The sequence below is a fragment of the Mustela lutreola genome, chromosome 5 (genome assembly GCF_030435805.1).
Source record: "Mustela lutreola isolate mMusLut2 chromosome 5, mMusLut2.pri, whole genome shotgun sequence".
Lineage (NCBI taxonomy): Eukaryota > Metazoa > Chordata > Mammalia > Carnivora > Mustelidae > Mustela > Mustela lutreola.
In genome coordinates this window covers 30,490,527-30,503,751 of record NC_081294.1, presented here as the reverse complement: position 1 = coordinate 30,503,751, position 13,225 = coordinate 30,490,527, and the positions used below count along the sequence as shown (strand labels likewise).

The 13,225-nt window shown below is 48.3% G+C and overlaps 1 protein-coding gene across 3 annotated transcripts in view; it reads right to left on the bottom strand.

Annotated features, from left to right (window-relative positions):
* Positions 1-219: 219 nt before the first annotated feature.
* The window catches only part of EGFLAM (EGF like, fibronectin type III and laminin G domains), a 185,575-nt gene continuing 172,569 nt past the window's right edge, over positions 220-13,225 (bottom strand). For all 3 annotated transcript variants that reach the window (XM_059173831.1, XM_059173830.1, XM_059173832.1), the window contains 4 exons: positions 11,347-11,490; positions 5,219-5,302; positions 2,195-2,298; positions 220-1,398 (listed from right to left, as the gene is read on the bottom strand). In XM_059173831.1, coding sequence (XP_059029814.1) covers positions 1,244-1,398; positions 2,195-2,298; positions 5,219-5,302; positions 11,347-11,490 — 487 coding nt within the window. In that variant the 3' untranslated portion in view covers positions 220-1,243. The remainder of the gene's footprint in view (positions 1,399-2,194; positions 2,299-5,218; positions 5,303-11,346; positions 11,491-13,225) is intronic.

Sequence of the window (13,225 nt, the reverse complement as noted above, 5' to 3'; positions counted from 1 at the left end):
CTCAGAGCCAGCAGCCCGCTTCCTGGGTTCTTGCCCAGACGCTCAGACCACGCTGAGGACACCCCTGCCCCAGAACAGCCTCAGACCCACCAACTGTGAGATGCCACTCGCAGGGATCGTGTCTAGAGTTCCTAATTGTATTGGTGTCCACCTGTGGACACGGCTTCTGCAAGCATCAGTAACAACTCCCCCAAATGAACAAAACACTGAACACATGAGTTCTAGCCTTCTTCATCTCCTTTATTTAGGTTCAATATAGACGTTCCCCCTCTCTTAAAGCAAAAAAGACAGTGGCCCCCCACTCTGTAACCCATGTGCCTGCTGATCTGCTTTTTTTGGAAGCTTCATGTTCATCTCCTTGAGTCGTCCACATTTACTGCAAGAGAAGAGTCGGCTTCCCCAAGCTGCCCCCGCAAGTTTACTATCCGACTCTGACTGATGCCACGAGGGGCCCAAACAAGTCCCTCCGGGGGGCATATCTTTAGGAAGTGTGCAAAGAATTCAGTGTTGTCCGCACAAACTTGGAAAAGTATACTGTGTGGATAATTTGCAGCTATAAAAATATACACATACAAAAAGACAGCTACAAAATCATGGTGCCCCATTGTCTTCGACTTGCATTATAAAAAGTAGGGAGTCTCCCACTAAAGGTAAACTTCGGTGGAGGGCAGCATGATAACTGGGACTCCGTGCCTAGGCTCCCCTCCTCCTGATTCTCATGGAATAGTCAGAGCACACTGACCCAGCCACTGAGGACTGGAAGGGATTAATCCTACTCATTCGAGGGCCAAGGTGAGCAATTCAAAAGTTCGAGGTCAAATAGTCATTCTGCTGTCATGAATCAGGAAAGGAGGGAAGTATTTTAATACTGCCCTGTGGGTCTCTATTTTTTTTTCTTTCTTTTTATATGCACCATGAATCACAACACAGTCATTGAGCTACAGCAGAAGGCTCTGGAATTTGCATTGATGTGTGATCTCTGGCAGCTGCTACACATTCAATGGACAAAGTTCGACGCTTCCTACACAGAGGATTCTGTTGGGTTTGGCCCCCAGAGTGTCCACAGGAAAGGCCACACAGGGACTCCTGTCTCCGTTCTAGTCTCTCATCAGGGGGTACCTTCTCCTTGATGAGAAGACACACACCTGGTCCCCGTGCCGCTGTGGCTGGCATCAGGCAGGGTCTCAGGGCCTCAGGGATTCTCAGCACAGAAGGCTGTGTCCCTTGGGCAAGGCCAGCAGTGTTACTTGGCTCCACAGGTGTTGATGTTTTTTCCATCCATGGCGTCTTCCACGAGGGAAACGTGGTAATCGGTAGATAGGGTGAAATGAGAAATGCAGCCCACGAGGCCCCGCATGTATTGCCTGTTAGTGTGCAGAGCGATTTCCTTCATCCCACCTGCCGGGAAGCAAGAGGGCGATGGGGTGAGCCAGAGGGGAGCAGGTCTCGCTAGGAAGCTGGAGTATTTACTGACCAAGATGTCCCTCGGCTGACCGGGTGAGTGAAGGCTGTAAGTGCCTCCAGCTGCTCAGTGCAGAGCATCCGTCTAACGAACAGTAACCCTTGAAGGAGCAGACAGACTTGTGTCAACCTGACAACCAACCAGGGGCTATTAATACCCGCCTCACGCAGGCCCGCTGACCCAACGGACTCAGGTCAAGCCAAACAGGACCTGGTAAATTTTGAAATGTTGTGTGACGGCAACAGAATGTAAAGGTGATGTCATCTCAGCCCGAAGGAAACACACTGATACTGAAAGCTTTCAATTTAAGTTCACTTTTAGGAAATATCATTGGGGTAGAGATCTATTTTCGTGTTTCTGTGTCTGCAGTAGCGGTTTCTCAACTATTTACAGAAGCACTACTCATTCTGATTTGGAGAGGGAGCAAGAAGGATCCTCCTTCCTCAGAGGGAATTCTCGGGGCTATATCGGGCAGGTTCTCGTTCTATAAACAAGAAAAGCACGGTTTTCCTGGTGGACCAGCCCAAAGCACAACATCGGCCAAGTGCTTCCTGCCCCCTCAGCCATGAGTCAAAAGTTCAGAAAATAGAAGAACAGAACATCTGGCAAGCTTCCCAATTTCCAAGTGTTTGATCCAGTGACGTGCACCTCTTTGGGGGAACCCCACCATGACAAATGGCGGCCTACCAAGAAGACCGGGGCGTAATTTAGATTTGGTCAGAGGTCACTTACCCACATACAGAGCGCCGTTGATGTTCAGCTGCCTCATCATGCCGGGCGATTTGCCTGTTCTGGCTCCATAGTCATCCACGGTTATCTTTCCGGATTGGCCATCCCTGTAGAAACACCATTTTTGGAGCTTCGTTCAATTAGTCATTCATTTCAATAAAACTCTATTCAAGTCCATCTCCTCTGTGCCAGACACTAGGCTAAATGATGGAGGCGTAAAGAATGAGAGAAAAAAAAAAATTCCTGGCCCTCAGGAGTTTAGGGTTTCCTGAGGTAAACAAAAAATATTCAAAGTGTACATGACAACACTTTGTCATGGCTCCACAGCAGAGGAATGCCAGGATGCTGTGGAACGCAGGAGGAGGAGAGAGGGTCAGGGGAAGCTTCAGAGGAGACTCCGTCTGAGGTGAGCTTCGAAGGCTGGGGTGGTCAGGTGAAGGAGGAGGGTAAGGCAAACAGGAAGTGGCGATGCCAAAGAGAGAAAAGATGGGGCTAGTGCAGGTTGGGCATAGAGAATTCTGGGGGTGGGAGGAGAGAGGCCAGAAGCGGATGGTGAAGAACATTTCTCCTGAAGGGAGCCAAAGAACAGAACCATAAGGGGAGGTGTGGTGGGGACATGGGGACACATGGTGAGTTCGAACACTACTCTAAGCTTCATGGGAAGCCAATGAAGGAGGTTTTGTAGGTAGAGAGGATTACTCTCTGAAAGGACACAGACTGGCTAAGAAGTTTCTAAAGAACCCAGAGAGTCACCCAAAAGTGACTCTGGTACAGTAGAGTAGAAGTGTTTATATGTGACGAGGGCTTTGCCATTTTCTAAGCTGGTTTCTAAAACTATCTAGTCCCAGGGACCTTCTTCAAAAAATCACCTCTGTTTGTACAGCTCTTGGTGGGCTGTACCAACCCAGGCTGCACACTTTTTCTTTTTTTTAGGAGTTCATTACTGATCTTCTAATATTCTTATTTTACAACAAACTGTTCCTGTTTCTTGGATCACTAGCCTCTCTTATCTCTCTGACAATAGTAATATGTTTTATCATTTTTTCATTCAAGTCTCTGTCTCCATCAAATTGCTTTGTTATGTTGACTTGTTCTGATATCCGTCTTTTACATCAGAGACTTTTTCAAATGCCTAGTGACTCCTGACACCTACTTCACAGTTAAGTGAAGAGAAAAGGCACTGGGGGTCTGGGGGATTCAGTGGTTAAGCATCCAACTCTTGATTTTGGCTCAGGTCCTGATCTCAGGGTTGAGACTCTGCACTCAGCAGGGCATCCATTGAGACTCACTACCCCCCACCTCTGCCCCTCCTCCGACTTGCCTGCACACTCTCTTTCTAAAATAAATAAAATCTTTAAAAAGGTAAAAAAGTACTACAAAGCAGGTTAGAAGCTCTATGTGCAGGATGGGTTCTGCTGACTGGGTGGGGCTTCATGTGCTGGGATCTGCTCAACCATTTTCCTGGGGGACACGTGAACTTTCTACTTTCCTTGCTGGGGGGATAGGCCTGGCTCCTAGCATTCTGGAATCTCACTGGGGGCAGAATTATGGGGTTGTGGAGTTCTTAATATTCAACATGTGAGCTTGCACACAGTCCCCAGCTTCACACAGTGGCCCAGTGTTTAGTATTTAGTTATGGCTGGCTAGTGTCACCAGCTCAGAACCTTATTTCTCTTTCTCCAGGGAACTGCCTTTCATTATTTTCTGCTGGGTAGGAAGGGCAGTGTACCGGCTAGATGAGGCAGAAAAGGGGCTTGGGTTCTAACTCCTCAGATAAATTAAGTAAAGTTTTTAAAACCAATCTTCCCATTTTTAGCTCCTCATTCACCTTCCAGAATTTCCTGGCCCTACCCTTTTTTGGGGAGACCCAATAATAGAAATCTGGCTGGCCAGGCCTCGTGTCTTGGTAACAACTCTTCTAGTAATGAGCTGTAGAGAGAATTCTGTTCTGCCTCACCCTTGGGACCGTACACTGCCTCCCCACTTCGGATAGGCTTTTCTAGAATCTCATACCTGAATGCCATGAGGGGCAATGCCCCCAACAGCTTGCATTGCCTGACCTGCCTTTCACACCCCCCTCACCATTACTCCAAAAAATTCCATCCCCGCCCACTTTATTTCATCTAAGAATTTTTCATTTTAATATATCTCTGAAATGAGGCCATTATGTCTTATAATTGGTGGCATCTTAGGTTTGAAAATAACATGGTATCAACTTCTAAGGTAGTAAGTGATAGACAGGAGAGTGAGGTTACTCTGACCACAGCCTATACGTGAGCTGAGGTGGAAACTGACCACGGCAGCCCTATGGTTCCCCAGCCTCGCTTACAACCTCCCCCACAGGTCCCCCCACGAAGGGTTATGGCAAATGCTCAGGGAACCTGAACCACAGACTCTATTCAGCTCAGTTCCTGGAACCTTCCTCTAACATGGCACCACTGACATTTTCTTACAGAGCTAAGTTTGGGCCTGCTCTTTGGTTTCTCAGAATATACTGTTAAGAATATGGACAGAGGTAGTAAAACTAATTTTAAAGGAATGATTCACCCGAAGTTAATCAGAAGTCAGGGTAGTGACCTCTGTGAGGGGGGAGATGTGTAATTGGGGCAAGGCACAGCCTCTAAAGCTCGGGTAATGTGATGTCCAAAAAAAAAAGTGGGCAGTTGCCCACACAGTAAGATTTGAAGATTATGGACTTCCTCAAAGTCCACAGGCCCTGAGATCTTATCCCACTAGAGACCTAGGTCTCAGGAGAAAGCGAAGCGCTCTTCCAGTTGAGCCATCAAAAAAGTTCTTTCTCTGGAAGGTCTCTGTTGAGCATAGACTTGGGAGCTCAGGCTCTCTGGCCTGTCAATGTTAGGGAAAAGCAACGAGGAAGTTAGGAACAGCTGCCCAAATGACCTGGGACAGAAGCAGCAGGATGCCAGGCAAGGTTGGGGAACAGGACTTTGGGGCCACGGGAACGTGGATAAGACATTCACTTCTTGGTAAGCTCTGGCTCCATCTCCCCCTGTGGTGGGGACTCACCTGACAGCCTTGACACGGTGCCACCGGCCATCACTGAAGGAGCCATTGACCATGATGGATGCCACGCCACTGCCCAGGTTATAGCTAACGGCATGAGAAAAGAAGCAGACAGACAGAATCAAGTGAAGTACAGACAGGCAGGCAACCACGAACGATTCTCACTGCAAAAATTCCTTGGAACTCGGAATGTACTTTCCTTAATACAAAACAAAACAATGTTATAAAAAGCATTGGGTTTCCAGGGTAGGCCATGAATGATCCAAAAAAAAAAAAAAAAAAAAAAAAAAAAGTTTCCTTTAAAGTCTAATTGCAGTAAAATACATGTATCATTAAAATTTACCACTTGAATCATTTTCAAGGGTCAGTTAGCTAGTGTTGAGCATGTTCAAAACTCGTTTTATCTTGCAAAACTGAAGCTCTACAGCCCTGAAATTACAACTCCTCATCCACCTTTCCCAGGCCTCAGGCAACCACCGTTCTGCTTTCTGTCTCTGTGACTTTGACTATTCTCGATACCTCACGTAAATAGAATCATGCAGTGTTTGTCTCTTGGTAAATGGCCTCTTTCATTGAGCACAAGATCCTCAAGGTGTCTGTTGGCTGGTTTGTTGTGGCCGCACGTACAGAAACGTCAGTCCTACAGAACCAGGAGCAGGAAGGGCTTCATCATTTGTAATGTGTTGTCCTCGGTCAAACACCGTCTCCTCAAAAACCCCAGAATGTGACCTTATTTAGAAAGAGCGCCTTTGTAGATGTAATTAGTGAAGATGAAGTCATCCTGGGGTAGGGCGGCCTTAAATCCAATATGTCCTCATAAAAGGGGAAATTTTTGGACACAGAGACATGCAGACAGGAAGGCCACGCGAAGATGCAGGCGGAGATTGGAATGGGGCGTCTAAGAGCCAAGAAACACCCAGAATTGCCAGCAGCCACCACTGCCCGGGAGAAAGGGATAGAACATTTTTCCTCAGAGCCCCCTGAAGGAACCAAGCCTGCCAACACCCGTGTGTCAGACTTCTCTCCTCCAGAATTGTGAGTGAATACATTTCTATTGTTTTCAATCTACTGTCACCCAATTTGTGTTCGTTACTGCAGCGCTCAGAAACTAATACATGCATTTTCACTTTCTGAAAAACAAAACAAAACAGAACATGGCAGATGGGCTGAGCCCGGAATATATCAGGAGGATCTGCCTAAAACCCTGAAGCGAATGGATAGGACTTAATTCGGCGTCTTATCTGCTCCTCCCTCCCCATTTTACGTGGATAGCAGGCCCACTCAGTAGCTTTGTATTTTCTATTTCGGTTTCCAGATACTCTCATACCCTACGGGTCTCAGAAGACATGCATGTGTTGTTTACCAGAGAGAAATATCCCTCTCAGTCCACTGCTAAACTAATTCTAGTTTAATTCAATTCAACAAATATTTCGTGAGTGACTACTCCAGGCTGGGCACTGGGCCAACTGCCTAGACCTCCCCTTGATAATGTAATAAAGCCTAATGTAACCACGCTTTTCAAAGAAAATGTGTTCCACCGTGGCACCTCTCTCCTCAGCTTATATAAGAGGACATGTCTCTCTGTGACTTCAATGGCCAAGAAACAGGAATGTTGAAGGGAAACCTGTGTAGTTACTGAGCTCTGAGAGCAGAGCAAGACGAGAAAGCACTTGGCTTTCCCCAGGGAAAGCACGATGGGTCCTTTCTGTAATCTCGGAGGTTCCAAGGAGTCCTCCAGCCCGTTGACACCGAACCAAGCACGCAATTTGGGTGAACTGACAAGCTAGGAGACACAGCTGTCACTCAGATCCTGAAAACTTTACAGCTTCCTAATGAATTTTCCCATGTCCAGTGTCTCCTTGTAAGAAGCAGCGTGGATATGGCAGCGGGTGGCTCAGTGGGTTAAAGCCTCTGCCTTCAGCTCAGGTCATGATTACAGGATCCTGGGATCGGGACCTACATCGGGTTCTCTGCTCAGCGGGGAGCCTGCTTCCCCCTCTCTGTGTCTCTGCCTGCCTCTCTGCCTGCTTGTGATCTCTGTCTGTCAAATAAAGAAAGAATGAATGAAAATCTTAAAAAAAAGAAAAAAAGGCAGCGTGGAGGTGGTATTTTCAGGTTTCATTATTTAGTGGCCAAATAACTTTGAAGAAATGAATGAGGATGAAGCAAGGCAGAGAGCTGGTTGGCAGACACTGAGCCGAATCACCAGGGGTGGCTTTAATTAATGAAAGGCATTGCAAGGTAACAGAAAGAGTGTGGGCACTTGGATTGGACGAGACTGCCTTGATTCCAGGTCTTGACAAGGACCTGCTCTGTGGCCTTGGCTGTTTGCCAGATCACTCTGAGACTATTTCCTCATCTGTGAAACGGGGGTAATAATACCTTCCCTAAAGGACTGTAGGGAATGTTACACACAGTAAGAGCCCAGCACACAGTAAGAGCCAAACAAGTAACCCCACCACCCCCAAAACACAGTTGTTAATGCAGCTCATATTCAAGATCGACAATATGTCTGGAGGAACCAATAGTAGGGAGAAAGTTGCCACCAAGAGTTAAACTCATCAAGCCTCTCCTGGAAGAGTAGTCATGTGTGAGAGTGAACGAACAGGCTGTAAATATGTAACGAAAAAGGTCATGAACACCCAGATCTCAGAATCAAGGTGACTTGGGGATAATCTCAGGGACACTAGACTGGAACGTGATTGTAATCCAGTGAATGGAAACCTTTCAGCTGTTTGGACAAAAGAGAGGTGTTCTTCTGTTCTCCAACCTGATAATGCTCCTGTTCAAGCAAAGAGCCAGAACGTGCTCGAGGGAGTCAACACTGAACTTAGCAGCCAGGACCCCAGCCCCCAGAGTGTGTGTGGGGGCAGCTCAGGTATCCTCTCAATGGCCTGACTCTCCAACACCACGGCATGCTGTTGGACCCTCCAATCAGCCTCCTGCTTCCCCAGACACCCTGTCACCCTGCAGAATCTCTTTGGTATTGTTTTAATTTTTGTTTTTTACAATATTGAAAGACCAAGAATAGTGGTTACCTGCTTTGGGAGATGGCATGGGGGAACCTGCTGGGCTGTGGGAAATGTTCTATCTTGTTCTAGGTGGTGGTTTCACAGGTGTCTCTGCATGTTTAAAAATTTTCCAAAGTTATCAAGCTATACACCTAACATTTGTGCACTTCATGGAAGTTATACCTCAGTTTAAAAAGAAAAGGCAGAAGCAGACGAATAATGAATGAACTCACGGATCAGTGCATGTCGGCCTCTCTACCAACGCCTTGTGAATGTGGTTAGCAGGACTTGGTTATTCTGATCCAAATTTGCCTGCTCAGCTCTCAGTGCCGGGAAGCTATGGGGCTGGGCACCGAGGTGGGGGCCAGGGAGAGCCACCAGGTGTGGACTTTTGGAAACCACGTGGCTGCCTCCGTGTGGTGACCGCTCCCACCCCCTTAGCCGCACCCCCTTTGAACTGCAGCACTGGGCATTTTGCTACTGTCAGATTTCTTCCTTTTCCCTGTTGCATGAAAATGTTATCAAGGTCACACAGAAATAGGGGGAAAGCTGGTCCAGCAGACGGTTTTCACAAACCCCTTCACTGGCCTTTACGCCCCCCACACAATCATAAAACCTAATAAAGCAAAAACCACCCAAAACCATACCCTTGGCTGAACACCTTGATTCCTTTTCTTCTACTTAATCTTGTACACAGAAACTCAGAAAACATTTGCTCCAAGATTACAATTTTAATAATCAGCACCACCGACATCGACATCGAGATAAGGCCAGACCCTGCACTAAGCCCTGCCCATGAATTAACCCATTCAGTCCTCATGACTGTTTGCTTGGGGCTGTTACAGGGAGGCAGGGTAACTTGCCCGAGGTTAGGAGGCCATGGGAACGGCCCCTGTCTGACTCCAAGCCCAGGCAGTTGACCATTTCAGACCCTGCTTCTTAGGGTGCGGTTCCTGATCGTTTCCAATCGGATTCGGATATCCCCGAGGCCCTGGGCCATCAGATCCTCTGGGGTGGTCCCAGGAATCCTCCTCTGAGACCAGCCACGCCCCTCCCCCTCCTGGCTGACTCTCTCTACAGTGACATTTTCAAACCACTGGCTGGCACTCTAATGCCTTTCCATGCCCAGCCTCCCGCAACACTTCCTACATCCGTGCTGGGTGAATGGATGTGAGAAGCGCCTGCTCAGAGGAAGGAAGGTTGCAGAGGCAGCGACACTATAGCTCCAGGCCCAGGGACGGGTGGGCACAGACGACTGCCTCGGTTGGGGGGAAGCCAGCATCCTCCACACAGAACACAGCCACCACTCCAGGTTAAAAAAAACACACCAGGCCCATTTGCAGAATCCCGAGGGAGAACTGGGAACAGAAGAAAAATGTCTGAGATGCAGGGGGGCTATCAGAGGGTGTCCCGGGGGTGTGGGAAGCAGGGGCTGGCCAGCTGCGAGAGCCCAGAGCCGGTGGGAGGTGCGGGGCGGGCCTGAGTGCAGTTCCCCTGTCCGGGGTCAGTGGTTTAAGGGGGGGAAGCTGGGCCTCCCACTCACGGCTGAGCTACTGTTTCAGTTCCCCTTTCTGGGCACAATCAAGTACTTGAGGCCTTGGTGAGGTTAACCACAGGAAAACCACAAGAAAATGGCTTCACGGCAGCCAGCCTGAAACTGGGGTGTGAAGAGCTCTATGTTTGACCTCAGGGCCAAGGGGGGAAAGGAGCCGCGACAGGGAGAGTGCTCCCACCAGCCAGCCTGGAGCCTTCAACCACACGCTCTCTCACAAGTCCCCGACCGTCACAGGATCGCAACCCCCAGCCGCTCCGCTGTTTAGCGGCAAACGTGATGTTGCACAAGTGACATTTCCTGTCAAAATGCCTTTTAGTCAAACGGAAAAGACTTACATTATTCTCCTCAGGCAGTCAGTAATCCCTGTACATGATCCACAGCAGCCCCAGAATTAAAGCTTCATCTCCCCCTCAGGTCAGTCATCTTTGTTTTGATTCCAACTGATCCCATATCATTTAGTGAATTTGTGCTGGTCACCAGAGGGGGAATTAAAGAAGGAAAAGCCAGAGAAATTCCTATCCCCATAGAGAGCAGATAGATGATCTAGAAACCAGGCAGGGGTTTCAAACCTTAGTGGACAGAATCACTAGGAGAAACAGTTAAAACAGACAGCTGGGCCCCATCCCTAGAGTTGCTACAAGTTTTGGGGGGTCACTAATGCTGCTGGTCCAGAGCCCATGTTTTGGGAATCATGGGTCTAGACAAGTTATTTCTAACCTCAAATGAAGATGTAAAATCACAGTCTCTAAAGAAACTTTCTCACATCATACAAGCCAGTGCCTATCCTGGGGAAACCCGGCTCCCACCCACCGTGGTGGGGAGAAGTGGTCTGGGTAATCTTTTAGCTGCTTCTCAGAATGATCCATCTGACAAATTTGAGAATAGTCTCAAGTCACTCAAAAGAGGCAAGAACTTCTGGGACCGCCTTATCAGTATCACTCCCGAAGCAGTCACAAAATCCAAATGTTGGGTTGGTCCACGGACAGGTGGTCTGGCTTTGCAGGGGGAGACTGGAAGGCAGGCGATCTCCTTTCGGAGGTTGCACAGCTAATAGGGATCAGAGTCAGAATTTACAGGCAGGTCTCTCGACCTTAGCTGGTCACATCTGTCTGAGCCAGTTTGAGCAGAGCACTCACATTCGGGCTCAGGGCTATCAAAGCCCTCTTTATACTAACTCCTGATTTGCAAGTGGGGAGCATATGGCCTAGAACAGGGGTCCAAAAATGTTGTGTAAAGAGCCACATGATAAGTATTTTAGGCTTTGCCCTGGAATCCCTACTGAAACTACTCAAGTGTACCCCCGTAGCATGAAAGTAATCAGATAATATATAAGTGAATGAGTATGGCAGAATTCCAACAAAACTCCATTTATAAAAACGGGTAATGGGCTGGATTTGGCCCTCAGGCTAAAATTTGCCAACTAATGCTCTAGAAGGTGGATACTGGAAAGAAACTCCAAAAGCCTCACAGAAGCTTGGACCTTTGGGTCCATTCCAGCATACAGGGTGCTAGCTAACTTTGGCATGTCTCTGTTTGGCATGACCAGCCCTGAGGGGTTAGGTTACCTGAACACCAGGGCTCCATCTCGAAGGCCCAAGGAAATGAAGTCACTGTTGGGTCTCATGGGGCTGTCTCCCCTCCACAACAACAGACCATCCTTGGCAGTTGTCTTAAACCTCATGAACGCATTTGATCTTGATCCGGATACCCTGGGGAAAATGCACAAATAATTGCAACAGTTCAACCCTTCACCAACAGCCATTCTGAATAGGCCCAGTTTTGTCTGTTAGCCCCGGGGAGCCCGGTGTAAGGGTAATGTGGCATTTCTGACACATACTACCAGGAAATTACAAACGGCATTGCCACCACAGGCCACACGATGGGCCTACAATTCTGGACATTCATTCTGCAGCAGTGTCTTCTGTCACTGTGGTGAAACTCCACGAGAGGCCATGTTATGAGTTACAGATTAGCTAGACTCTGGCCAAAGCTGGCATCGAGGCTGTACCTCCCATACACACCTCAATCTTCCCTCTTTCCTGTCCCCACCTCAAGCGGCCTTGGAATACTGCTCCCCATTCCCCAACAGAAAGTGAGTTTCTTAATTGCCAAGAGGTTCAAGTTGGCAGCTCTCTGGGCCACGATCATGGCTATGGATTGCCCGCTCTGGCAGTGACTGTCCTTGAGGGGAGTGACTGGACAGGGGGAAGAGTGTCAGACAAGGAACGTGGCTCGATAGGATAACGGTTTGGAGAGCTGCTGGGGCGGAGGCAGGGTGGAAAGGAACAGGAATCTCAGAGGAATGGAACGGGTCTCAGATGGGTCAGCTCCTGGCCCTACAGGCATGGCTGGGGGTAGGATCACAGGCTTATGGGTTCTTATCAATTCCTGGGAACAGACTAGTTCAGAAATCTAGTCTCACTAAGGGGATCAGGGTTTCGTCTGATGTAAGGAGAAGGGCAAGTGTGAGATCTTTAAATAAAAGGTGAGCTAAGAGTAAAAATAATTCAGCATTGCGCCTAACACGGCACCACTGGGAAAGTCTCCTTTTCTGTCTCCCTATCCCTCGCACCATCCCTCTCTGACTCACCTACCAACTCAAGAGCTACACAGCGTGTTCAGTACAGACCCTCCTCATCTTACTGTGGAGTTACACTTGGATAGACCCATCATAAATTATAAATATCCTAGGTCCAAGTGCTTCTAATACACCTCACCTACTGAACATCTTAGCTTAGCCCAGCTATCTTAAATGTCTCAGAACACTTCCATTAGTCTACCCTAGAGAAGAATCAACTAAAACAAAGCCTGTTTTCTAGTAAAGTGTTGACCTCCTCAGATAACTTACTGAATACCACACGGAAAGTGAATTTTGGAACAGCTGGATGGGAACAGAGCGGTTGGAAGCACACGGGTTGCTCACGTTCAGGATGGTGTGGTTACCTGGGTGGCCACTGCCACCGCTCAGCTCTGTGAGAGAGAATCCTACCACACATCACTAGCCTGGAGAAGATCCCAATTGAAAATTCAAAGTATGCTTTCGGTGGAATGTACATTCCTTCGGCACCATTGTGAAGCTGAAGTCAAGCCACCATAATGTAGGGACTCTCTACAGCGAACAGCGAACTTGCCTTGGCTTCCCAGAGCCTGACCTAGATAGGAAGAGATCAACTTTGCCTTCCCCTTGCAGGGCCTCCCAGTAAAGCAGGAAGAAGCAGGGTCCATAATGGGGACTTTGCCACCAGGCCCAGTGCAGAGAATCCAGCCCTGGCCCCACTCCCTGCAGACCTCCTTTTCCCATCTTTTACTCTGGGCTCCTTCCTTCCCTCACTTGCTTTGGATACACTGACCAGTGTAAGCCAATCAGAATGGTTCCATTTCTCTTGCAGTGATTGGTTTAGCGGTGGGCACATGACCAATACTGTCCACTGAGATAGAGGAAAT